The 27,049-nt window shown below is 35.9% G+C and overlaps 2 protein-coding genes across 4 annotated transcripts in view; one reads left to right on the forward strand and one right to left on the reverse strand.

Moving 5' to 3' along the window:
- The first annotated feature begins 60 nt into the window (after window positions 1-60).
- Ndufaf7 (NADH:ubiquinone oxidoreductase complex assembly factor 7) lies at window positions 61-21,276 on the forward strand. 3 transcript variants are annotated; one of them, XR_013088680.2, is made up of 11 exons: window positions 61-147; window positions 468-631; window positions 2,111-2,191; window positions 3,087-3,197; window positions 6,689-6,902; window positions 7,764-7,822; window positions 8,372-8,482; window positions 16,972-17,115; window positions 18,238-18,411; window positions 18,860-19,153; window positions 20,849-21,276. XR_013088680.2 is itself a non-coding variant. In XM_076833972.2 (10 exons), exons 1-10 carry the CDS (start codon window positions 75-77, stop codon window positions 19,073-19,075), a joined length of 1,347 nt encoding a protein of 448 aa, XP_076690087.1. In that variant the 5' UTR covers window positions 61-74; the 3' UTR covers window positions 19,076-19,243. The 3 variants fall into 3 exon arrangements, 2 of the variants coding, with proteins under 2 accessions (XP_076690087.1, XP_076690088.1); XM_076833972.2 differs by lacking the exon at window positions 20,849-21,276 and having other exon boundaries at window positions 18,860-19,243; XM_076833973.2 differs by lacking the exons at window positions 61-147; window positions 20,849-21,276 and adding an exon at window positions 178-315 and having other exon boundaries at window positions 18,860-19,243.
- Window positions 20,998-27,049, reverse strand: part of Prkd3 (protein kinase D3) — a 71,103-nt gene continuing 65,051 nt past the window's right edge. The window contains exons 18-19 of the mRNA XM_076833970.2: window positions 25,171-25,256; window positions 20,998-23,885 (exon numbers count right to left, since the gene is read on the reverse strand). Of these exons, the coding sequence (XP_076690085.1) occupies window positions 23,712-23,885; window positions 25,171-25,256 (260 nt within the window). The 3' untranslated portion in view covers window positions 20,998-23,711. The remainder of the gene's footprint in view (window positions 23,886-25,170; window positions 25,257-27,049) is intronic.

A 27,049-nucleotide genomic window follows, 5' to 3' on the forward strand; every position in this document is an offset into this window, starting at 1 on the left:
TTGACGTACTTCCCCGTGGGGGCGTGTCATCTCCCGGAAGCGACCGCAATCCCCGCCCTCGGGGCGGTGCAGGGATGCTTGAGACGGTCAGCATGAGAGTCCCAGTGAGGTCCGTAGTTCTGCCTCTGTGGAACGCCGCGCGCGTTGGTAAGCGTCGGCTCCGCAGAATCCGGGCTCCAATGGAATCGACTAGAGCGCCTCCGGTGCTCCTTTGGGGTCTCCTGGGGCTCAGGGGCTCACCTCCAGCCCGAAGGCGCTCGGGGCCGGAGACTGGAGTCCCGCCAGACACTAAACGGCTCTGAGATCGTGGCCAAAGTGCGTGCCTTCTCTGCGCCTTTTGGGCGCGCTGCGCATGGTATTCTGCTTTCTGGGCTGGACTTAGCCAAGCTGCCTTGAAACCTGTCAGGCTGCTTGCATATACAGATACTGAGATTTATAATGGGTCCTACTTGACCTGTGTTTTTCAGTCATTCCCTGCATTTGGAGAGGGAAATACTTCAGTTCCGGGAATGAACCGGCAGAAAACAACCGGGTAACCCCAATGCTGCGGCATCTTATGTACAAAATAAAATCTACTGGTCCCATCACCGTGGCCGAGTATATGAAGGAGGTGTTGACCAACCCAGCCAAGGTATGGGTTTGACTCCTGAGGTTGGAGAGGCCCCGTCTTTCCTGTTCTAAAGTCCTGTTGAGGACTGCCATAATTTTTTTTTTTTTTTTACCTGAATTTCCTTGTCAGCTCTACAAATACATTTGGTGGAAGCCTGTAATTCTTTGTTTTAGACGTTTTTACATTTTGCTGGGTTAAATGTGATATCTGTAGAATTCTGGGATTGGTTCTGCCAATTACTGTTGGAATTGGTGGAAAGACCCAAGTATACAGAGGTTTTCTAAAGGCAGGGATACTTGAATATTTGTGAGCAGTGCTACAAGAAAGGCGGCTTAGATGAGTGTGAAAGGTGAAAGGTGAGTGGTTTAGAAACAAAACTTGGACTCACAGGATCTGCTGATGGATTAAGTATGGAAAGGTGAAGAAAAGGAAGGAATCAAGACTGATTCCTAGATTCTTCAGCTATTGTGTGATGGTGGTGATTTGAGGTTAAGATAGAGTTGATCAGGTTTGAAGGAACATTGGGGAAGAAGGTCTACATCAGGAGCTGCATCTTATACATACTGTGTTGGCAGTGACATCCAGGTGGAGATAGTAAGTAGGCAATTGGCTTTAGGAGACTAGAGTTCAGGTGAAAGTTTAGGGGTGTGTGTGTGAATTTGATTATCATCAGTGTATGGTGATTAAAGACAAGGAACTGGAAAGTGTGTACTTACAGAAAGAAAGATTTCCAAAATTAAGATTTGGACTAACTCTAAAATTTAGTTTTGAGGTTCTTAACCTAAGGATCCTTGAATGGAAATCTGGGGAGTTTGTGAACTTGAACTGAAAAAAAAATTTCTCCTTCATTTTCATTAACTTCTAACAGCAGTTTAGTATTTCTTCAATTATGAACAGGAAGAACCAGTAACATCCCACAATATCTGTGACTTTGTTATTAGCGGAAATCACTGATATCATATATTATATAGATCACATCTGTTTCAAAATACCATTGTACTCATTCCTACTTAAAAACTTAGTCTTTGGCTTGATTTTTTTATCTTAATAAACTAATAAAGAAGTATATATATTTTATCACAAATGTATTTTTTTAACATTTGATAATTATTTTTAACTTGATTTTTACAATGCTGTATATTTTAAATTTTATGCATTTAAAAACACTATGAGGCAGGAAGGGTAGGCAGGGTCTTACTATGGTGAACTGTGAGAGCAGGGAGGGGGAGAAAAGTAGGGAGGACAGAGATGGAACACTACATGGCTAAAAAATTGAGGAGTAATTGTTTTTTGTCAGTTCTGCAAAATCATCATTACTTTGTAAAATTTAGGTAAATAGTATACTGTCTTTATCTTGCCTAGTTACAAGAGAGAGCTTTGATTCTTGAATTGTTTGATACTTTGAATTGCTTTGCTGCATATTATATAAGATTTCGAAGGAGTGTTTTTAAAAAGCCTTAATTGAAAATTAATTTTTCTCCATTTTCTCTTTTTACTCAGGGATATTACGTACACCATGACATGCTAGGAGAAAAAGGAGATTTCATTACTTCACCTGAAATAAGTCAGATCTTTGGCGAGGTAATACCCAATGTAATCTATATCAGACACTATAATATTTAATATCATAAACATCGGAGAGCATAGCAGATCAAGTTGTACTAGTTTATAATAGTTTTTTACAAGTTTTTTTTTTTTGTGTGTGTGAGATTCACAAGTTTTAAAAACTTTTAGAGGGAATAGAGAGGCAATAGAGGAAAATGGTAGAGAAGACATTTGAAAAGTTTATACTTCTCTGTGGAAAAGGAAATGAAGAGATGAGAGGGACAAAGAGAAGGAAAGATGATGAAAGTAAAGAGATGGAAGAGGAGAACTAGAGGAAATATTAGAATGGAAGCAGGAAAAAAAGAAAATATAAAAAAGAACACTGAAGAATTAGTAGACTCAAGATGAGGTCTAAAGCTCCCAATCATGATTTATACATAGTTACAGTAAAAATCTTCTTTCCACTAAAACAGAATTTTAGTTCATTTATTTCCATAAAGTACCTTTGGTGATTTAGAAATAAGAAATTATACACAAGTGGAAATAGAATACAGGTATTGAAAAACTAATTATATCTAAGAATTATGTATTTATAAAATCATGTGAGTATGAAGAAATGGCATAATGGCATTTCATGTCTGTCTGCTTTCAAATTGTGAGAATCTTTCTGTAAGTGGTTATCCTCTTATTTGTTTCATGGGGCCTTTTACAGTGAGGGCTGTCATATTACTTTCTCCTGTTGATAAGCTTCCTACGTGGTGTATATTATGACAGCCTTGGTGAAGTTCCTGTGTTTGTGTGTGTGTGTGTATATCTATCAAATAACAGAGTTATTTGCAAATATTTTGCTTTCTGGCATAAAGTGCATTATTTGTGAGGAGTTTTATATTCTTTAATACTTTATAATGCTTTATGTTTTTCCATGTCATAGCTAATAGGAATATGGTTCATTAGTGAATGGATTGCTGCTGGAAAAAGTGCATCTTTCCAGCTGGTGGAACTGGGCCCAGGTCGGGGTACCCTCACAGGAGATATTTTGAGGGTAAGTAATAAAAAAAAGTCTGTAAGTCACATGTAGATTAGTCTTCTTAATATGATGTTTGAATTCCTCAGCATTTAGTCCTACCTCCTTAATCTTATATTTCTCAACTAAAATATAATAATGTCAGAGAAATGTAATGGATCATCTTTATTATCTGTAAGCTTAAAAAATATGGTAGGGAGAATATAAAGCTAAAATTATGAAATGTTTGAAGACGTTATGGGAGAGTATATTTGTCTTCTCAGTAAGAAAGATTTTTAAAAGCAGAAGCTGGGCTAGGGATGTAGTTCAGTGGTAGAGTGCTTACCTAGCACATGCAAGGCCTTGAGTTCAACCCCCAGCACCACAAAACAAAACAAACAAAAAAAAAAAGCCCAGAATGCCGCAGTCTGGCTGGGCACAATTCAGGAGCCACTTGTCAAAAGAAACTAACTTTATTTTTAGAACCACACAAGATAAACAAAACAGCTCCTCAGGAAAAAACCCTCAGAGCCCAACTGCCACCACCGGCTTCCCACAAGCCACACACCCCAACAACCTCTTCCTCCCACAATCCTCCTGCTCTTGAGGCCGATTGGCTGGGTCGCATGGGCGGAGCCAAAAAAGTCCCCCAATGAGCAGCTCCGTGGTCTGAAAGGGCAGGGAAACAGCCCAATGAGCATCACCGCAGAGGAGCCAGTCAGCTAGAAGTTGCTAGATGTTGCTGGGGCTGCTGTGAGCCAATCATCAGCTGGTAGTCTGAAAGTTTGCTGGAGCTCCTTCGGCTGTGGCTCTCAATACCAGAAGCCATAAAGGAAAAGAGCAATAATTTATTTTCAATTATACTAAAATTAAGAACTTATTGTTAAAGAAATATGAATGTCTTGTTTTTTCAAAGACACTATAGAATGATGAGATAAGACAAAATAGGACAAGTTATTTCTAATACATATAACCAAAATAGTTATAATACATAAAGAACTGCTTTAAATCAATAAGCACATAACAGATAACTAAATAGAAAGATCAGGCTAGAGATGTGAAAAGGTATTTTATAAGAGAATATTGAAATGACTAATAAAAAGATGCTCAGTCTCTGATAGTTAAGAAAATGGAAATTAAAATTAGTGATGTAGCACTGTAACCCTTACCAGGTTAGAAGCCAGGTATGGTGATCCACACCTGTAATCCCAGCAGCTCAGGAGACTGAGGCAGAAGGATTACCTGTTTGAGACCAGCCTCGGAAACTTAGGTAGACCCTGTCTCAAAATAAAAATGGACTGGGGTATAGCTTAGCACCCCAGTACCAAAAAACCATAAAGAATATTAGAAAGTCTGGCAGTACCAAGTGTTGGTTAGGATGGGGCTATGTGGAGCATGAGAGTATAATTTGGTTCAACCACTTTGAGAAGCTATTGGATATTATCTAACATCAGTTATTTATTTATTCATTTATTCACCTATTTATTTATTTATTTATTTTGGGGGTGGGTACCAGGGATTGAATTTAGGGGCACTCAACCACTGAACCACATCCGGTACCTATTTTGTATTTTATTTAGAGGCAGGGTCTCACTGAGTTGTTTAGCTCTTCCCTGTTACTGAGACTGGCTTTGAACTCATGATCCTTTTGTTTCAGCCTCCTGAGCAGCTCGGATTACAGGCGGGTGCCTGGCCAGAATGATTTGTATTGTATGACCCAGCAGTTTTACTGCGATTCATACACCCTAGAGAACCTAGTATGTATTTCTACTAGGAGACATGTGAAAGATCATAGCAACATTATTTGAAATAGCAAAAAATTAGAAACAACCCATACAGTGAGAAATAAGCCAAATTATATATAGTCATCCAGTAGAACACCAAGTGCTGTTAGAATGCATGAAATCAGAATGTAGCAGTATTGAACATGAAATAAAATATTGAGCGAAAATACAATCTGCAAAATAATTCATATCATGATTGTATTTATATAAAATACAAAAACAGTCAACAGTAAGTAATATATAGTTGATGATACAAATATATTTAGTAATGTTCATAAAGAAAAGTCAGGAAGAAGTGAATTGGACAATCAGAATGGTGGTGATTTCTAAGGGTACAGGGAAAATGTAAGGGCTTTAGAGACTAGGTCATATCTCATTTCTTTTAAAGTGGATATTCTTATTTAAGTGGGTATTCTTTCTTCTATTATTCTATGTAGTACTTCATACAAACATTTAAGGAGCATTACTGTTTATTGTACCTGGCAAATAATAATTAAACATAGTTTTTACTATTTTGGAATCCATTGTACCTGGCAATTCATTAAAAAAACACAATGTACTCATTATGAATTTCTATTTATATTTCTGTTCTTTTTTTTTTTTTTTTTTCCCCCTCTTGGTACTGGTGATTGAATCCAGAGCTGCTTTTTACCACTGAGCCACATCCCCAGCCTTTTTAAAATTTTTACACAGGGTCTCATGAGCTGCTTAGGGCTGGGTTAAGTTGCTGAGGCTGGCCTTGAACTTGTGATCCTCCTGCCATAGCCTCCTGAGTTGCGGGGATTAGAGGCATGCACTGCTGTGCCTGGTTATAAATTATACATTTCTTGATGCTATATGAATTTTGATTGAATTAGAAATTAGAGGAGTTTTTGAAAGAAGATTTATAAACATCTGACAAGAATTTTGATTATATCAAATTGGGGGGCAGGATAGAATAACATTGATGATTTTAATTTCCAGGGTTCTGCTTTATTTAAGTTGGTAGTCATTTGCACATGAAATATTTTAATAGGGTTTTTAAGTAATATTTGTTAAAAATATTTTTAAAAAATCAAGTCCATCACTCCTAAAATGTATAAGAAATGTTTCTCTAGATCAAGTCTTAAGATTACTCTTTGAGTCAAAGAATTTAAAGTAATGTTAAAAAAATATAGCCAAAATATTACCTGTATTTTAGTTTTGATATTACTTTTGAGATATTTTTCTCTTGGCAAGTCTTTTCATGTATAATTCCATCTCAAAATTATATTTTGGATAAAATCATCTCATTCAAATGAATAGTCTGTACATTCATATCTCAAAGGTAGTAGGCCATTAACCCATCAAATTTAAATTCAAATAAAAATACTGTTGCACTGGCATTCAGATTTGAGTCTCAGAAAATACAGTTTAATCATCTTGAAGACAAGATTATTTTATAGACATATAGGTGTTTTTTTTTTTTTTTAGATTTCATAATCTGAAACATTGTTTTTATTGGATGCCAAGTCTTTTTATTTGTTAATCATGATTTATCATTAAGAAATCAAATTGTGTTCATTTCTTGTATAGATTACTCTTAATAACTAATAGATTGTGATTCTAATAGACTTCTGGAGGGTGGCTTGGGTCAGTAACAAATCTCTCTGAGGGAACATATTACTTATATTGTGACATGACTGAATTACTGTATTAAGTGGATAGAAAACCTAAAATTTACTTACATATTGTATCTTGCCAATATTTATTTCTTTCTGTATTTAGGTGTTCAGTCAACTTGGATCTGTGCTGAAAAACTGTGACATTTCAATACACTTGGTAGAGGTGAGCCAAAAATTAAGTGAGATTCAAGCACTGACACTGACTGAAGAGAAGATCCCCTTAGAGCGAAATGCTGAATCCCTAGTATATATGAAGGGTGTTTCTAAGTCTGGGATTCCAATTTCCTGGTACCGAAATTTACAGGATGTTCCAAAAGGTAATTACTTTACTTTGTATAATGAAAGATTTTTTATCACAACTCCTCACAATAATGTTAGTTGACCATAACCTTTTACAGCAATATTATATATAATTACTGCCAAAACCTATTACCCATAGAGAACATCTTCTTCTTTTCCCTCTAGAAAAGAGCACTGTAATGGAAGATAAAATTTTCTAACATTAAGGAGCAGTATATCTAATGTAGTCTTATAAAACAAAACAAAACGAAAACCCCTAACCAACCAAAAACCAAAATGTGAATCTCTATTGTATTCTTTAGTGTTTCTTTGTAGTTACAATAGTACTGATTATAAAGCAGCCCAACACAGCAAGGTCTGAAGGAAGCATTATTAGTAGATGGGTTTAGCTTAATGAGTCAATCTTTTGAAAATCCTACTTCCTAAAGGCAAGCAAAGTGTTGTGGTAGTGATCAGGAATTTGAGTCTCAGCTCAAACCTAAAGTGTGGGTGATAGGATCTTGGGCAAGAAATCTAAGCCATTCCTCCATTCAGTCTTGTCAGTTGATTGTATGATTTAGATTTTTTCCTGCTAATAACTTTTGAGTTTTAATTTCTTTTAGGCCTTGTGATGAGTAGATTTAACTGATAATTCAGGTATGAAAGTTCTCTGACCTTATTATGTGGAAAATGAGAATAGTAATATTATTCCTTTCTATATTTTATAAAGTAAATTTTTCATGTAAAGCAAGACAGAGTTTTGGTAGTAATGTGTATAGAAGTATCTCAGGCTCCAATACTGAGGAATTAGGCATTTTCTTTTTTACAGTTAATGTTTAAAACCAATTAATTGTCTCAAAATACTGAATCATTAATTTTCTTGTTTTGTTTTTAAATAGGATACAGCTTTTATCTTGCACATGAATTTTTTGATGTTCTTCCTGTGCATAAATTTCAGGTATTGATGGAAAAAAATTATGTTTATAATTAAATAATGAAACGACTTGAGTTGCAAGAATGAATATTTACATATGGACATTACTTGTTAAAGTTATTCTTTTTTTTTTTTTTGTACTGGGGATTGAACCCAGGTGTGCTCTACTACTGAGCTATATCCCCAGTCCTTTTTATTTTTTATCTTAAGACAGAATTTCACTAAGTTGCCCAGGCTGGCCTCCAACTTGTGATCCTTTTGCTTCAGCCTCCCAGGTTGCTGGGATTACAGGCATGTACCACCACAACTGGCTGTTGAAGTTATTTTTAACTGTTTAATTAGAACTTTGATGAACATGAATAATTAAAAAGCAAAAATGATATATTAACTATAACTCTTAATTATCTTGGGATAATTATTAAAAATTATTTAATTCTGAGAAATGATACATTTAGAAAATTTTATATAGAAAATACTCAGTATTATATTTATGGTATGAGGAGAAAGCTAACGGTTTGGGAAAAGCATTATGAGAACTTGCAAAAATTTATTCTTATGTGTTACTTTGTTTAGAAAACACCACAAGGATGGAGAGAAGTATTTATTGATATTGATCCACAAGTTTCTGATAAATTGAGGTTTGTTTTGGCTCCTTGTGCCACCCCGGCAGAAGCCTTCATACAGGTAAGAATATAGTTTTTTCTTCTTTCTCTTATTGCTGGCTATTCAAATTCTTCTGAGTTACTGTTTTAGAATTTTTTCACAGGGTGAATTGCTAGCAATTGCTTTTTATTGAAAGTGAAAGTGCAGAGAATCTAGAGTTAGGAGAAGAAGTTAAAACAATTTCTTAAGTGTATCACCTTAATGTCAACTAGTAAGAGAGAAAGCTAGTAATTACGCATTAAATCATACAAGTCCCTCACTTTCTCTGTACCCGTTTCCTTACTATCAAATGGTGACAATATGGTCTACAAGATGAGTTCCATATCTGTGAAAGCAGTATATTATAGGTCACAGAAAAATAACAGTAACAAATCATATTTATTGAGTTCTTTGTATGTATTACTCTGTATTTTCTTATTTAGCTTTCAAAGCAACTGTTGGGGGTAAGTTCTGTTGTAATCCCCATCTTTGGATGTACTATGTTTTTCTTTCATGCTTCCACCAAATTCAAATTTGATTGTAGACTCCCAAAAAGATTCACTGCAGCATTCTATTCTCCTCAAGGAATAATTAGAAGAGCATATCTATCTTGGAGTTGTGTTTTAAAGATCCCCAAATACCTATATTTGGGAATGTCTAAGGCTTCAGAACACCTTTTTGATTCCTTTTCACCAAGGGGGGAAAAACTAATTTTCTGGACAGTAACTAAGAATTTCCTACCTCAGAAGTTATCAGTTTTAAAAGCACAGTTGCTTTTAAACATACAACTATGAATTAAGATTTCTTTGTCAAATGTAAGTTAAAATATAAACACTTGTGAACATTTCTATTTTTTTTTAAATTTTATCATTTTATTTTATTTTATTTTTTTAATTTTTATTGTTGGTTGTTCAAAACATTACATAGTTCTTGACATATCATGTTTCACATTTTGATTCAAGTGGGTTATGAACTCCCATTTTACCCCGTATACAGATTGCAGAATCGCATCGGTTACACATCCACTGATTTACATATTGCCATACTAGTGTCTGTTGTATTCTGCTGCCTTTCCTATCCTCTACTACCCCACCTTCCCTCCCCTCCCCTCCCCTCCCCTCCCCTCTTCTCTCTCTACCCCATCTACTGTAATTCATTTCTCCCCCTTGTTTTTTTTTTTTTTTCCCTTTCCCCTCACTTCTTCTTGTATGTAATTTTGTATAACCCTGAGGGTCTCCTTCCATTTCCATGCAATTTCCCTTCTCTCTCCCTTTCCCTCCCACCTCTCATCCCTGTTTAATGTTAATCTTCTTCTCATGTTCTTCCTCCCTACTCTGTTCTTAGTTACTCTCCTTATATCAAAGAAGACATTTGGCATTTGTTTTTTAGGGATTGGCTAGCTTAACTTAGCATAATCTGCTCTAATGCCATCCATTTCCCTGCAAATTCTATGATTTTGTCATTTTTTAATGCAGAGTAATACTCCATTGTGTATAAATGCCACATTTTTTTTATCCATTCATCTATTGAAGGGGATCTAGGTTGGTTCCAGTCTTGCTATTGTGAATTGTGCTGCTATGAACATCAATGTAGCAGTGTCCATGTAGCATGCTCTTTTTAGGTCTTTAGGGAATAGACCGAGAAGGGGAATAGCTGGGTCAAATAGTGGTTCCATTCCCAGCTTTCCAAGAAATCTCCATACTGCTTTCCAAATTGGCCGCACCAATTTGCAGTCCCACCAGCAATGTACAAGAGTACCCTTTTCCCCACATCCTCGCCATCACTTGTTGTTTGACTTCATAATGGCTGCCAATCTTTCTGGAGTGAGATGGTATCTTAGGGTGGTTTTGATTTGCATTTCTCTGACTGTTAGAGATGGTGAGCATTTTTTCATGTACTTGGTGATTGATTGTATGTCCTCCTCTGTGAAGTGTCTGTTTAGGTCCTTGGCCCATTTGTTGATTGGGTTACTTGTTTTCTTATTGTTTAATTTTTTGAGTTCTTTGTATACTCTGTGTATTAGGGCTCTATCTGAAGTGTGAGGAGTAAAGATTTGTTCCCAGGATGTAGGCTCCCTATTTACCTCTCTTATTGTTTCTTTTGCTGAGAAAAAACTTTTTAGTTTGAGTAAGTCCCATTTGTTGATTCTAGTTATTAACTCTTGTGCTATGGGTGTCTTATTGAGGAATTTGGAGCCCGACCCCACAGTATGTAGATCGTAGCCAACTTTTTCTTCTATCAGATGCCGTGTCTCTGATTTGATATCAAGCTCCTTGATCCATTTTGAGTTAACTTTTGTGCATGGCAAGAGAAAGGGATTCAGTTTCATTTTGTTGCATATGGATTTCCAGTTTTCCCGGCACCATTTGTTGGAGATGCTATCCTTACTCCATTGCATGCTTTTAGCCCCTTTATCAAATATAAGATAGTTGTAATTTTGTGGATTGGTCTCTGTGTCCTCTATTCTGTACCATTGGTCCACCCGCCTGTTTTGGTACCAGTACCATGCTGTTTTTGTTACTATTGCTGTGTAGTATAGTTTGAAGTCTGGTATCGCTATACCGCCTGATTCACACTTCCTGCTTAGAGTTGTTTTTGCTATTCTGGGTCTTTTATTTTTCCATATGAATTTCATTATTGCTTTGTCTATTTCTACAAGAAATGCCATTGGGATTGTGATTGGCATTGCATTAAACCTATAGAGAACTTTTGGTAATATCGCCATTTTGATGATGTTGGTTCTGCCTATCCATGAACAGGGTATATTTTTCCATCTTCTAAGATCTTCTTCTATTTCTCTCTTTAGGGTTCTGTAGTTTTCATTGTATAAGTCTTTCACCTCTTTTGTTAGGTTGATTCCCAAGTATTTTATTTTTTTTGAGGATATTGTGAATGGAGTGGTTGTCCTCATTTCCATTTCAGAGGATTTGTCGCTGATATACAGGAATGCCTTTGATTTATGCGTGTTGATTTTATATCCTGCCACTTTGCTGAATTCATTTATTAGCTCTAATAGTTTCTTTGTAGACCCTTTTGGGTCTGCTAGGTATAGAATCATATCATCTGCAAATAGTGATAATTTAAGTTCTTCTTTTCCTATTTTTATGCCTTTAATTTCTTTCGTCTGTCTAATTGCTCTGGCCAGTGTTTCGAGAACTATGTTGAACAGAAGTGGTGAGAGAGGGCATCCCTGTCTTGTTCCAGATTTTAGAGGGAATGCCTTCAATTTTTCTCCGTTCAGAATGATGCTAGCCTGAGGCTTAGCATAGATAGCTTTTACAATATTGAGGTATGTTCCTGTTATCCCTAGTTTTTCTAGAGTTTTGAACATAAAGGGATGCTGTACTTTGTCGAATGCTTTTTCTGCATCTATCGAGTTGATCATATAGTTCTTATCGTTAAGTCTGTTGATGTGGTGAATAACATTTATTGATTTCCATATATTGAACCAGCCTTGCATCCCAGGGATGAATCCTATTTGATCATGGTGCACAATTTTATTGATATGTTCTTGTGTCCGATTCGCCAGAATTTTATTGAGGATTTTTGCATCTAGGATTTTTGCATCATTAGAGATATTGGTCTGTAGTTTTCTTTCTTTGAAGTGTCTTTGTCTGATTTAGGAATCAGGGTGATGTTGGCCTCGTAGAATGAATTTGGAAGTTCTCCCTCTTTCTCTATTTCCTGGAATAGCTTGAGAAGTATTGGTATTAGTTCTTCTTTAAAGGTTTTGTAAAACTCTGCTGTATACCTATCCGGTCCTGGGCTTTTCTTAGTTGGTAGTCTTTTGATGGCTTCTTCTATTTCCTCGATTGATATTGGTCTGTTTAGGTTGTCTATATCTTCCTAACTCAATCTGGGTAGATCATATGACTTAAGAAATTTATCGATGCCTTCACTATCTTCTATTTTATTGGAGTATAAGGATTCAAAATAATTTCTAATTATCTTCTGTATTTCTGAAGTGTCTGTTGTGATATTGCCTTTTTCATCCCATATGCTAGTAATTTGAGTTCTCTCTCTTCTTCTCTTCCTTAGCATGGCTAAGGGTCTGTCGATCTTATTTATTTTTTCAAAGAACCAACTTTTAGTTTTGTCAATTTTTTCAATTGTTTCTTTTGTTTCGATTTCATTAATTTCAGCTCTGATTTTAATTATTTCTTGCCTTCTACTTCTTTTGCTGTTGTTTTGCTCTTCTTTTTCTAGGATTTTGAGATGAAGTGTGAGATCATTTATTTGTTGGTTTTTTATTTTTTTAAGGAATGAACTCCAGGCAATGAATTTTCCTCTTAGAACTGCTTTCATTGTGTCCCATAGATTCCGATATGTTGTGTCTGTGTTTTCATTTATCTCTAAGAATTTTTTGATTTCCTCCTTGATGTCTTCTATAACCCATTGATCATTCAGTAACCTATTTTTCATTCTCCAAGTGATGCATGATTTTTCCTTCCTTCTTTTATCGTTGATTTCCAGTTTCATTCCATTATGAGTAGATAAGATGCATGGTAATATCTCTACTCCTTTATAATGTCTAAGAGTTGCCCTGTGATATAATATATGATCTATTTTTGAGAAGGATCCATGTGCTGCTGAGAAAAAAGTGTAACTGCTTGATGTTGGGTGGTATATTCTATATATGTCAATTAAGTCTAGGTTATTAATTGTATTATTGAGTTCTATAGTTTCTTTATTCAACTTTTGTTTGGAAGATCTGTTCAGTGGTGAGAGAGGTGTGTTGAAATCTCCCATAATTATTGTATGGTGGTCTATTAGACTCTTGAAATTGTGAAGAGTTTGTTTGATGAACATAGCTGCACCATTGTTTGGAGCATATATATTTATGATTGTTATGTCTTGTTGGTGTATGGTTCCCTTGAGCAGTATGTAGTGTCCCTCTTTATCCCTTTTGATTAACTTTGGCTTGAAATCTGTTTTATTTGATATGACTATGGACACTCCTGCTTGTTTCCGAAGTCCATATGAGTGATATGATTTTTTCCAACCTTTCACCTTCAGTCTATGTATGTCTTTTCCTATCAAATGCGTCTCCTGTAGGCAGCATATTGTTGGATCTTTTTTTTTTTTTGATCCATTCTACTAGCCTGTGTCTCTTAATTGGTGAGTTTAAGCCATTAACATTTAGGGTTATTATTGAGATATGGATTTTCTTCCAGCCATATTTGTTTATTTATGTTACTTAACATGGTTTGTTTTTCCTCTTTGATTATTTTTCCCCTTTACTGTACTACCTCCCACTGTTGGTTTTCATTTTTATTTTCCATTTCCTCTTCCTGTAATGTTTTGCTGAGGATGTTTTCAAGAGATGGTTTTCTAGCTGCAAATTCTTTTAACTTTTGTTTATCGTGAAAGGTTTTAATTTCATCTTCCATCCTGAAGCTTAATTTCGCTGGATACACAATTCTTGGTTGGAACACATTTTCTTTCAGCGTTTGAAATATGTTGTTCCAGGATCTTCTAGCTTTCAGAGTCTGTGTTGAAAGATCAGCTGTTATCCTGATTGGTTTACCCCTAAATGTAATCTGCTTCCTTTCTCTTGAAGCTTTTAAAATTCTCTCCTTATTCTGTATGTTGGGTATCTTCATTATAATGTGTCTAGGTGTGGATCTCTTATGATTTTGCACATTTGGCGTCCTATAGGCTTCTAGGATTTGGGATTCTGTCTCATTCTTCAAGTCTGGGAAGTTTTCTCGTATTATTTCGTTGAACAGATTGCTCATTCCTTTGGTTTGGACCTCTATACCTTCCTGTATCCCAATGACTCTTAAGTTTGGTCTCTTTATGTTATCCCAAATTTCTTGGATGTTCTGCTCATGGTTTCTTAACAGTCTTGCTGAGCTGTATATGTTCTTTTCAAGTTGAAATACTTTGTCTTCATTGTCTGATGTTCTATCTTCTAAGTGTTCTACTCTGCTGTTAGTATTCTCATTTGAGTTTTTAAGTTGGTTTATTGCTTCCTGCATTTCTAGGATTTCTGTTTGTTTTTTATAACCTCTATCTCCCTATATAGTTGATCTTTTGCTTCTTGGATTTGTTTATGTAATTCATTGTCGAAGTGATCTTTCATTGTCTGATTTTGCTGTCTAATGACTTCCTTAAGACTCATTTGAAGCATGTAAATCCTGAATTCTTTATCTGACATTCCATCTGCTGCAGCTATTACCTCTTCTAACGTTGAGTTGACCTGCATTGCTTGTGGTCCTTTCTTTCCTTGTCTTTTCATACTGTTCGCGTTTCTTTCTGCTTGGTGAAACTGTTGTTATTGAATTTTCCCCCTATATATTTATATTGCTCTTGTATAGTTGCAAAGTCTCCCTTGCAGGGGCAGGCAACGGCTATGCTCCTCCTCCAATTGGGGCTATGTGTCTACCACGCTGGCAGGCCGCTGGGCCTGCTCTGCCGGTCAGTGGCAGGTCTGCCCACCTTGCGGGTGCGGGCAGCGGCTCAGCTCCGCCCCTCCTCCAATTGGGCCGATGTGTCTACCACGCCAGCGGGCCACTGGGCCTGCTCCGCTGGTTGGTCGCAGGTCTGCCCACCTTGCAGGCACGGGAGGCGGCTCTGCTCCACCCCTCCTCCAATTGGGCCGATGTGTCTACCACACCGGCAGGCCATTGGGCCTGCTCCAGCGGTCGGTCGCAGGTCTGCCCGACTTGTAGGCGCGGGTGGCGTCTCTGCTCCGCCCTCTTCCAATTGGGGCGATGTGTCTACCACGCTGGCAGGTCGCTGGGCCTGTTCCGCCAGTTGGTCGCAGGTCTGCCCGACTTGCAGGCGCGGGCAGCGGCTCTGCTCCGCCTTCCTCCAATTGGGGCAATGTGTCTACCACAGAGGCAGGCCACTGGGCCTGCTTCGCCGGTCGGTCGCCACATTTCTATTTTTTAATATTCTCTTTTTTGGGGGGATACTGGGGATTAAGTCCAGAGGCACTCTACCATTGAGCTACATCTCCAGCACTTTTTAGTTTTTATTTTGAGACAAGGTCTTGTTAAATTGCTGAGACTGGCCTGGAATTTGCAATTTTCCTGTGTCAGCCTCCCAAGTTTCGAGTTGCAGGCATTATAGGTATGTGCCACCACACCTGGTTTCTATTTTCACATTATATTTCATATTCTACCTAATTTACCTGAATGACAAAAACATATTTATAAAGCTATCGAGAGTGAACCTTGCAGGTGGGGTAGCGCACACTTGTAATCCTAGCAGCCAGGAGGCTGAGACAGAGGATTGTGAGTTTAAAGCCAGCCTCAGCAAAAGCAAGGCGCTAAGCAACTCAGTGAGACCCTCTTAGTAAAATGCAAAAATCGGGCTGGGGATGTGGCTCAGTGGGCGAGTGTCCCTGAGTTCAATTCGTGTTGCTGCCCTCCTCCCCTGCCAAAAAAAAAGAGGGAATCCTTGTGGCCCTGGGAGTTGTGATTCTTTTCAGTTCTTAACTTGGTTAGCATTTATGGATGAGGCTGAGTTTTCTTTTCACTTGAATGGGGTGAATGGTTGTGCTGTCTGTCTTGTTGAAGAGCAGTCCAAGGTGGTTCAAACAGCACAGTAAGCTGAGGTTTGTCAGCTGATGCCTGAAGAGGCTAGCTTCATGATTTTTATAGCAACATTATAATAATTTATTTAGTTACAAATGGAGCCAAATAATTTATTATTTTTTTTAGTCCTCAGTAGAAACCTATAATACATAAAATGAGAAAAAAGACTGAGGAAGGTTAAATAATTTATGTATCAATCAGCACTTAGAGGAGCTGAGATTCAATCTTAAGTCTGTCTTGACTGTACACGTTATGCCTGTGACATCTGGGCAGGTCATTACCTCATTTTTAGGAGAGAGGGAGCAAAAGATAATGTATGATTGTACCATGAAAAAATCTCCAAATTTTCATTCATTTGAGTTATCAGTGTAAATTCAAATATATTAATAAAGTTGATAAGTGTATTTGTCATTTATTAATGTCAACTTATTGTCACTTCATTTTTAAAGCTATAAGTACTTCTTGTGGACCTTTAGGCAATGGTTGAACATGTTGGGTAATAAGGGTCTCAGGTATTCTAATAGTTTACAAGCTGATATCTCTAGATATAGTGCATATCATTGGGATACTTTCTGCCCAAGAGAAATTTTTTGAGTGCCTGTTAATGCTAGGCACTGTTCCATGCTGACAGAAATCCCTTTCTCTGGCTTTCAGCCCGGTGGAGTATGTTTAAATATATTACAATGTGAAAGTACTTTTACAGTAAGTAAAATGATAATGTACTTTGCCATTTGGTGGGTTGGAAGGGCATATCCCTTTTTATTAAGGAGATTAAAATGTGTGTAAACTTAGTGGATAGCATTAAAGCATCAGTTCCATATAATAAAAAGGACGTCATTTGAAGTGTTTAGTGTAGGTAGAGAACATAGTCATATTGAGAAGGAATTTATTTTTATTATAAACACTTATGAAATGTTCATTGTAGAATAATGTGAAAAACCTTAAGGAAACATTTCTTTTTGATTGTTCCAACTATTCCCTCACCAGCATGATGAAACAAGGGATCATGTTGAAGTATGTCCTGATGCTGGGGTTATTATTCAGGAACTTTCTCAACGCATTGCATTAACTGGAGGTGCTGCACTGATTGCTGATTATGGTCATGATGGAACAAAGACAGATACCTTCAGAGTATGTATAATTCATTAACATGGTTGATTGGAATTTCATGGTTAGCTTTGAAGCTCATGGTAGATCTTTGGTTTTTACATTGTTTAGAACTAATGATTCATATTTTAATTCTTTTTTTAATATATATTTTTTTAGTTGTAGTTGGTCATAATACCTTTATTTTATTTATTTATTTTTTATGTGGTGCTGAGGATTGAACCGAGTGCCTCACACATGCTAGGTGAACGCTCTACCACTGAGCTACAACCCCAGCCCTCATGTTTTAATTATCTTAATCCTAGATCTTTCTCCTAAGTCCATTGTCCAACTAACTGTCCATTGAACAGACTTTGAACTACTTGATTTCTTTAGTTGCAGAACCTATGTTTGCATATATCTAGTAAGCATCTGAATAATACAAATGGAAGTATTTCCTTTAAGTTCTTAAACTTTTCTGCCTTGCCTTCATTGAAAAAATGCCATTTCTTTTCAGATTTAACCTAGGTACATAATCAAACTTTTTCTATCATAATTTTTAACATGTCTTTCCTCAACATTATTTTTCAATGTTTTTGAATATGATCAATTTTGTTGTATATTCTTTAATCAAAACATACATAACTTGATGTTATTAGTCATTTCCTACATCTGTGGTTCTTAATTTCTAACTTTATTATTTTACATACAAATAACCTGAAGAAGTTTGCTAAAAATGCTTATCTTTATCCTCATGTCCAAAATTCTGATTAACCAGGTCTGAATGGAGACTAATAAACATGTTCAGGTGATTTCAGGTGTGCATGGTTGATAGACACACTTCATAACACTGCCTATGTTCTGCTAACCTGAATTAATCTAGATAATTAATGAGATCATCTCTGTTTCTTGAGAAGTATTTATGAAAATGTTAAATAACTTTATGTTAAGAGCAGCATCTTTACATTCCAACTTTGCTCTTTATGTTGGGTTTTCCATGCTTGCATCTCATTTGAAGAAAGTGTACTATTGCATGTCTAAAAAACAAATTTAGACCATATTTTCCTTTTCAACAGATGCTGTATAAAATGTGCTAATATAATAGTGTTTTAAAGTCTTGATTTTGATAGCTATAAAAAGGCAGAAACTTATTTCTTTATGTTCAAGGGGTTTTGTGGCCACAGGCTCCATGATGTCTTAACTGCACCTGGAACAGCAGACCTTACAGCTGATGTGGACTTCCATTATTTGCGCAGAATGGCAGAAGAAAAAGTAGCCTCTTTGGGTCCAATAGAACAACAAACATTTTTGAAAAATATGGGTATTGATGTCCGGTTGAAGGTAATGGTTTATTTTATTTTACTATCATTAAATTTATTAATTTCATAGTGTTTCAAAAATTATTTTACTTAGGTTCATTTGGCTTTAACATTTTTGTAGTTACGCAGCTCCTAGGTATTCCAGTCTTTCGGTAATGTAGAATTTAGTATAACCAGACAGATGGAGGGTGGAACACCCTGCTAAGTTTCCATATGGGGTAGAGTTAAGGCTTCTAAATAGGGTTCCTGTATAAGAAAACCACACAGAGCAAATCACTAGGGGATGTTTGTTAAGAGTGCAAATCCACAGATTTGGGTCAGAGAAACTTACATTTTTAATAAGCACCCTGTGATTTTTAGGTAATTAGAAATCACATTTTGAGCACTGGAACATTTAAGAATCAGTATTGTTTCACCTATTTAGGAATTCTTTTTCTGGTTACCTATGCTAAGAAATCTTTTCTTTTCAGGTTCTTTTAGATAAATCAGATGACCCATCAATGAGACAGCAATTACTTCAGGGATATGATATGTTAATGAATCCTAAGAAGATGGGAGAAAGATTTAACTTTTTTGCCTTGCTACCTCATCAGAGACTTCATGGTGGAAGTCATCAGATGAATGCCCAGCAGTCAAGACCCTCTGCATCTCCTGTAGCTGGGTTTGATGAACTTACTTGGCGGTGATATTTCAGTTTGGACCTTTTATACCCCTCAATTGGCCTAAGAAATCAAAGTAAAGGGAATATATTTCATACATTAAAGGTAAACAGATGATTTTGGAGTATTTTATCTCTTCACAGCCAATGAAAATAACCTAAATAATAAACAAAATTACAGATCTTTTGGGTTGGAGTGGACTCTTGGTGCAAATGTGTTTTCTCATTTGACTGAAGTAATTAGGTTATTGTGAAATTGAGTTTCTTTTAGTAAAGCTGGTTGCTATATTGCTATTTTATTTTAAAAAGTTACATGAGACTGGTTGGTTTAAAGAAATTTGAAAAAACCTAAATAGTTATTCCCAAGGAACTGATTAAATAGATCTGTATTTTATTTAAAAAGAGGAGGTAAAGGAGTATTGTCTGAAATAAAAAAAATCTCAATTTTAAGATTTAACCCCAGTAGCTTGGGAGACTGAGGCAGGAAGATCACAAGTTCAAAGCCAACCCCAGCAATATAGCAAGGCCCTAAGTAGTTACAAGACCTTGTCTCCAAACAAAAAGGCGAGAGGGGGCAGCTGGGGTGTGGCTCAGTGGTTAAGTGCCCTGGGTTCAATCTCTGGTACCAAAAAAAAAGTAGTAATAATTACATGCAAAAGTTTCTGTAGTTATGTTTCCATTTCTGTTGCGGGTCGGGGGGAGCTACATTTAAGTTAATATTTCTGACTGTTTTCATAGAAACTAATAGACCACTACAAATTTTACTGTGTTCTGCTCTGTAGTATGTATTTCAATAGAAGTGTAAGTGCAGAATGCCCAGTATACACTATTAAATTTCCCAATCTGGAAGTGGGTTTAGAGTGGAGAGAGAGTTGGTACTGAATTTCTTACCTTAAATTCTATAGATAATTTAAAATTTTTAAAACTCCTATTTTGACGTATCAAAGAGTAAAAATATCGCAGCAAACTTGACCTGTACCTGAAATAAGAGTAAATGTAAACAACCTAGGAGGAATAATTTTCTAAATGGAGCTAATTCTCTCTTATTTTCAGAAAAATGTCAAATGTTAGCTCCACTAGGTTCTCATCTTTTGATTCATACACCTTGTATGTTAATGGTAGGAACACAGACTTTTTGAGGAAGTTATGTTAGCAACACAAATTTCCAAGGGAGATTAAAGAAAAAAAAAATACCAGCCATGTTGTGAACTTATGGATTAAATATAGTGGAAGTTCATGGGCAGAGCGATGAAGTATTGACGTTTATTGCTGCTTCTGCTTAAATAAGAACATGATTATTCTGTATCTCACTTGAAAGTAAAAGGAGATTAAAACTTTTATCTTTTAAATGCTACCCAGCCTTAGGCCATTTGTAGTTGTTCTAATTCTCTTTCCGTATTTACTTTCTTTTTTAAAAATATATATTTATTTTTTAGCTTTTAGGTGTATACCATATCTTCGCCAGGCAAGCACGCTACCACTTGAGCCATATCTCCAGCCCCTATTTACTTTCTTTTTAAACAGGAAAATGCCCATAGTTGACTCCTCCCAAAGGTAATAGTTTTTCTAATTAAGGGCAAAGAGTCATTTAGTGACTTATAACTCAAATCCTAGAAAAGTAGTTTTGATAATTATTTTTTTCTAAGTCTTCTGGTAGTTGACAGTAATTGAATATTTGGTAGTAGTTACTAAAAAATTTATAATTACTCTAAACTTTCATTCCAAGAAATAAACCCTCTAGATAATTACCTTAAATGTACTACATATCAGTGTAATGAAGGTTTTTTTTTTTTTTTTTCAGGTCAATTCTTTTAAACAAAGCCTTACTTCCATATACAAATGCTATTTTCACAACATTTCTGTGATCAAGGCCTGGGAAAACACAACTGAGTATAATTTTCTTTGGATACTTCTGCTAGAGATAGCCTGAGATTTTTACATGGAAAAGTATAGTGATACAGAAATACATTTTATTATCAAGCTTCTTAGAGCATATTTACAAAAAGTGGGATGTAACAAAAAATATAAAAATGTACTGAAGAATGTCATTAGACTACTTTGTACATTATCAAATGTTTCTAGCAATTATTTCTTATACAAACACAATTTCAAGACAAAAGGTTATGCAGGTTATACAGTATCTGGAGTAATTACTCAACTCCAAATTATCTGACAGTGCCCTTAAAAATTTTTTTAGAAAACTTAGGCATTAACAAAAAGAGTGCAATTAATTTCATGGCTTGTAAAGTTTGATTATATAAGAATAGCAAACGAACATTCCAGTTAATTTTTACCTTATGTAGTAAAACCACAGTAGTGACTCAAAATTATTCCATTTTGTGCATGTTGATATAAACAGGCTTACTTTGGAGAAATTTGGGGAAGTCATTCTCTAACACAGGGAAAATCCAAAGTTTTCTCTAATCTTTGCAACTGCCCTAAGAGAACAGATTAACGAGATGTGTGGAATATCCCCCAGTGAAAAAATATATTTGCAAAGGATAGTGTACAGCATAATGGCCAGCAGGGTGAAGAGGGATTCTGGAGACATTCTGCCTGGGTTCATATTCACATACTACTGTGGGAATTTTAGTAGCTAATTTCTTTGTGCCTTAGTTTCCTCATGTATAAGATGGGGTTCGTAATGTACTTACCATGTGATATTGTGAGGATAAAGTAAAACACTCAAAGAACTTAGAATATATAACCACTGCATAATCTTTCTATTATTTTCTCAATGATGTTTTTGTCATAGTAGGACAGTTGCTTTTGGGATCTGTAAAAGCCCTCACAGTCTTACTCTGTTGATGTGCAGGAGCATTCTTTTCCTTTACTACCTCAAATTCAGTGGACAGTAATTCATGTTTATAATTTTGAGATTACTGAGTACATTCATTTGTATCTGATCTTTGCAACCACTGTGAGGAAGGTAGAGGCAAGGACCGTAGTCTTCATTTTATAAACTGAGAACTAAAGACTTAGGTAGGCTATCTACCCAGGCCAACAGAGCTAATAAATAATGGGGCCAAAGACTTAAATCCAGATTTTCTGACTCTGAATCTTTTGCTTTTAGAGTGTGGAAGAAGGAAACAGACAAACAAGGTCCGTGGTGATTACTAAAAAACGAAGAAACAAAAGCCACTGTATATATATTTTAAGTGGATCCCAAATCTTAAATTTTCTTTGAGAAAAATACAACTTGACATCCCTAATCTGTGTTCCCCCTACCCCCATGGGGATCAAACCCAGGGCTTTGTGCATACTTGGCAAAAACTACCACTGAGCCCAACATCCCTAATGTGAAAGTAATGCAGAGCTCAAAAAGTTTTGGATTTCAAAGCATTTCAGATTTACAGATCAGGGATGCTCAACCAGTGAAGTTTATATAAATATCATAAAATCTAAAAAACTCTAAAACCTGGAACACTTTGATCCCAAGCATTTCAAATAAGGGATACTCAACCTGTATTAGTAACTATTTTAAAATAGCTGGCTGCTGGAGCTGAAACGTAAAAAGAAGCACTTACTCCACTCTTTCATTTGCTGGGCTAAGCTAATAACGTAGCGCAACCCTCATAAACTGAGTGTTTCATGTCTATTCCACCGACAAACTAAACCCTAAATTGCTTAAAATGAAATACTGATTTAAAAACATTCCCAACATTTGCAAACTCTCCAATAGGCGGAAGCAAGAAAAAGAGATGCTATTTGCTATATACTGATGATATAGATAGCATTAACTGACCTACACTGTCCTTCCTTTAGTATATATTTACTTTTCTCCCTCAAATTATTCAACCTTGGGTAAAGATAGCAATTATGTAATTAAAGTTCAGATCTGTACCCATACAGTGCTGGGGACACAGTGTGGCATCACAGTGGTATCAGGTGGGAACATCAGTGTTAAGCAGCAGAATGAGCTACAAGAAGGCACACATAACCACACAGTACTTACACCAGCAGTTCCTACTCCTATTTTTTTGTAACACTAATCATTCCAAATTATCTTAGTGGCTATTGCAAAATACTCAAAAGGTGATAATTTCATTCTTACGTTGTAGAGGCCCTAATCAGAGTTGCAGCTCCAAAAAAGTAAGGAATTACTGTTTTGGAGTCTTAACTGACCTAACCAAGAAAGATAAAACAGCCTGGCACTCTGTAGGCATCTAGGAAAAATGCTTCAATGCCCCTATGGTTGGTTAGACAAACATTTAAAAGTCCTTATAATAAATCACATATTATTAGCCTCACAGTTATTGCTTCAATGAAAATATGATTAGTAATCAACTTTACAATCCTTGTATGATTTGGTCAAGCTCTGCTAGCTTGCCTTTAAAAAAAAAATGACATAAGATCAGGAAAGGGAAGATAAATTAAGTGGCATTATTGTACTAAAGTGAAGGATCAGGAAACAATACAAAACCAGTTATTACTTATGCTATAAAAATTTATAGAAAGCTTCCCCTTGATTCCATTATGTGTTTTTATTACTTAGCTTCCCTTCCTGTACCTACATATGAACTACAGTATTGATTATCACCAATTCCTTGTATTTCCTCATGTCTTGGCTTCCTTGCAGATGACAACATACAAATAACAGTTATGAAGCAAAATATCAGTCCATAAAATTAAATCCTTCCTTATTGAAGTTAGCTCATTGATAATTAAGGATCTTCTTCCATATCATCTGGATTGGGAGCCATAATGAAGTGCTTTGGGTATACAAGGTTATGTGTATATGCATGTATTTCCCAGCGAGCATCATCACTTTCATGTGTAATGTAACGTTCTCCAATGCGAGTTTCAAATTCTCTAAGGTCAAGCCACGTCTGATAGTCCTAGAAAAAATTGACATGATTATGAACCATAAAATAAATATTGGCTACTATTTTCCCCCCTTTTCTTAGCATTCTAGTTACAGAATTGACAATCTCTACTTGTAAGTTCTTAAATTAGAAATGTTAAAAATCGTTTTTTCAAATCTGAAGTCTCTATTAAAAGAAAGTAACTAGTTTTTTTTTTTTTTTTAAAGAGAGAGAGAGAGAGAATTTTAATATTTATTTTTTAGTTTTTTGGTAGATACAACATGTTTATTTTGTATGTGATGCTGGGGATCAAACCCAGGCCACACGCATGCCAGGCGAGTGCGCTACCTCTTGAGCCATATCCCCAGCCTGAAAGTAACTAGTTTCTGAAATTTAAAAAACTGGAAAAAAACCTGGTCTCTGAGATAACTCGTAATAATCACTAAAAGCTTTTGCCCTATACTGTTATCGGCCTAAACTTTACTCCTCAAAACGTGAAATTGCTTGGAATACATTATCAGGTTAATTTATAATTGGTGAGCCTAACTATGATTGCATTTATTTTGAAGCTGATTCTACTCTTCATTCCCTTTAAAATACTTGTAAAACTTTTTAAATTTTACTTAGAGAAAGGGTCTTGCTGAGTTGCTTATGGTCTTGCTAAGTTTCAGAGGCTGGTTTTGAACTTTAGTCCTCTTGCCTCAGTCTCCCGAGTTGCTGGGATTATAGGTGTGCACTACCACGCCTGGCAATCCAAATATATTTTAAAGAGCTTTATTTTTTTTGTCTCTTCAAGGCAAAATGAGCCTTTTAGTGAACATTTAAAATAAACACACCTGACAAAATAGTATGTAATGTTAGTCTTACAAAAAAAGTGAAATGAATGCATTATGTCTTATAAAAGGCTGTGGTTGCTTTTAGTACATGGGAGTTTAATTGCCTAATGGTACCAGGGATAGAACCCAGTGATGCTTTACCACTGAGCTACATCACCAGCCCTCTTTGAGACAGCATCTCGCTAAGTTGTTTGGGGCCTCTCTAAGTTGCTGAAGCTGATCTCAAATTAGTGATGTTCTTGCCTCAGTCTCCCTAGTTGCTGAGATTATAGGCATGCTGCAGTGTGCTCAGCCTGTCAATACCAATTTGGATGAATACATGAACAACTTCCAGAGGATCAATTACGATACAAATTCATCATAAAAAAGCACTTAAATTATTCTAAGAAAATGCAGAATCTGTTGGTCTTGTCTTGTGTCACAGAACTCACAGTAAACCATTCAAATGAGGATTGCTAAAGATATATATATATATTTTTTACCTGTAGCCAGGGATGACTAAGAGATTTGTCAACACTGTAGCGTTTTCTCATTTTCACTTGAAGCAGGTTGTTTATCAAATCAATTGCTAAGAGAAAAGACAAAATTAGATAAACAAATCTCAGTGTGTAAAATACCCCAATCCTATGATTCTTTCAGGAGGGCAGTTTAATCTAATCTATAGAAATACAGCATTGAAAACCAAGAATCAATAAATGGGATGAAATAAAAAAAAAGTTTCTTTTCAGCAAAAGAAACAATCTGTGAGGTGAACATAGAGCCTACAGCAAATTTTTACCCCTCACACATCAGGTAGAGCACTAATTTCTAGGGTATATAAAGAACTCAAAAAGCTAAACACCGAAAAAACAAATAACCCAATCAACAAATGGGCTAAGGACCTGAATAGACACTTCTCAGAAGAGGATGTATAATCAATCAATGAACATGAAAAAAATGCTCATCATCTCTAGCAATCAGAGAAATGCAAATCAAAACCACTCTAAGATATCATCTCACTCCAGTCAGAATGGCAGTTATTATGAAGACAAACAACAATTAGTGTTGGTGAGGATGTGGCAGAAAAAGGCACACTCATACATTGCTGGTGGGACTGCAAATTGGTGCAGCCAATCTGGCAGTATGGAGATTCCTTGGAAAACTGGATATGGCTCCTCGGACTACACCCGAAGGACTTAAAAACAGGGACACAGCCACATCAATGTTTATAGCAGCACAATTCACAATAGCTAAACTTAGGAGCCAACCTAGATGTCCTTCAGTGGAAGAATGGATAAAAAAAATGTGGCATATATACACAATGGAATTTTACTCAGCATTAAAAAAGAAGAAAACCATGGCATTTGCAGGTAAATGGATGGCACTAGAGAAGATAATGCTAAGTGAAATCAGCCAATCCCAAAAAAACAAATGCCAAATGTTTTCTCTGATATAAAGAGGTGGGGTAGGGCAGGAGAGCATGGGCGGAATAGATGAATTCTAGATAGTGAAGAAGGGTAGGAGGGAAAGGGAAGGGGCAGGGGATTAGCAAGGATGGTGAAATGTGATGGACATCTTTATACAAAGTACATGTATGAAGACTTGAATTGGTTGTCAACATACTTTTTATATAAACAAATACAAAAATTGTGGTATATATGTGTATTAAGAATTGTAATGCAAAAAAAAGAAATTATATCCCATCTATGATATATCAAAGTATGTAAGTGCATTCTACTGTCATACATAACTAATTAAAACAAATTAAAAATTAATTTTAAAAAAGAAAGCATTAGAATTTTTGCTTAAGAACATAGACTTGAACAATTAAAATGATCCATAACTAAATTAAGTGCACCTAATTTTCATTTTATTAAGAAGACAGTACAGCATATACATTGAATGTATGCACTCTGAAGCCAGACTGCCTGGATGAATATGTTCCATTTTACACTGATTAGCAGTGTGATATTGGGTCAATTACTATGCCCTACAGTACCTTGGTTTCCTCATCTGTAAAATAAAACTATTGAGAAGATGAAATCAATTTAACACATTTAAAAGCTTAGAACAATGCTTAGCACATAAGTGTGAAATATTAACTAGTATTTCAAGATGCATGAAACACTCCAATTATAGGCTAATCTTCTCTGCCACTTCAAAGGATGCCATGTTGCTCTCTATTTCTTGGTTTTGTCTGGGAAAATAGCCAAAGCTACTGCCTTGCCTCTACAGATGAGGTTAGAACTTGTTCCCAAAAGTTCATACTCAATAGGTTTTAACAAATAGATTCAGGGTGTTTTGGTGTATATGGTGAGATCTTGGCATACATAATTCATTATTTGGAGAATGAGTCAACTTCAAAACCAAAGGGAACTGGTT

This window comes from Callospermophilus lateralis, chromosome 14, assembly GCF_048772815.1.
Source record: "Callospermophilus lateralis isolate mCalLat2 chromosome 14, mCalLat2.hap1, whole genome shotgun sequence".
Taxonomy (NCBI): domain Eukaryota; kingdom Metazoa; phylum Chordata; class Mammalia; order Rodentia; family Sciuridae; genus Callospermophilus; species Callospermophilus lateralis.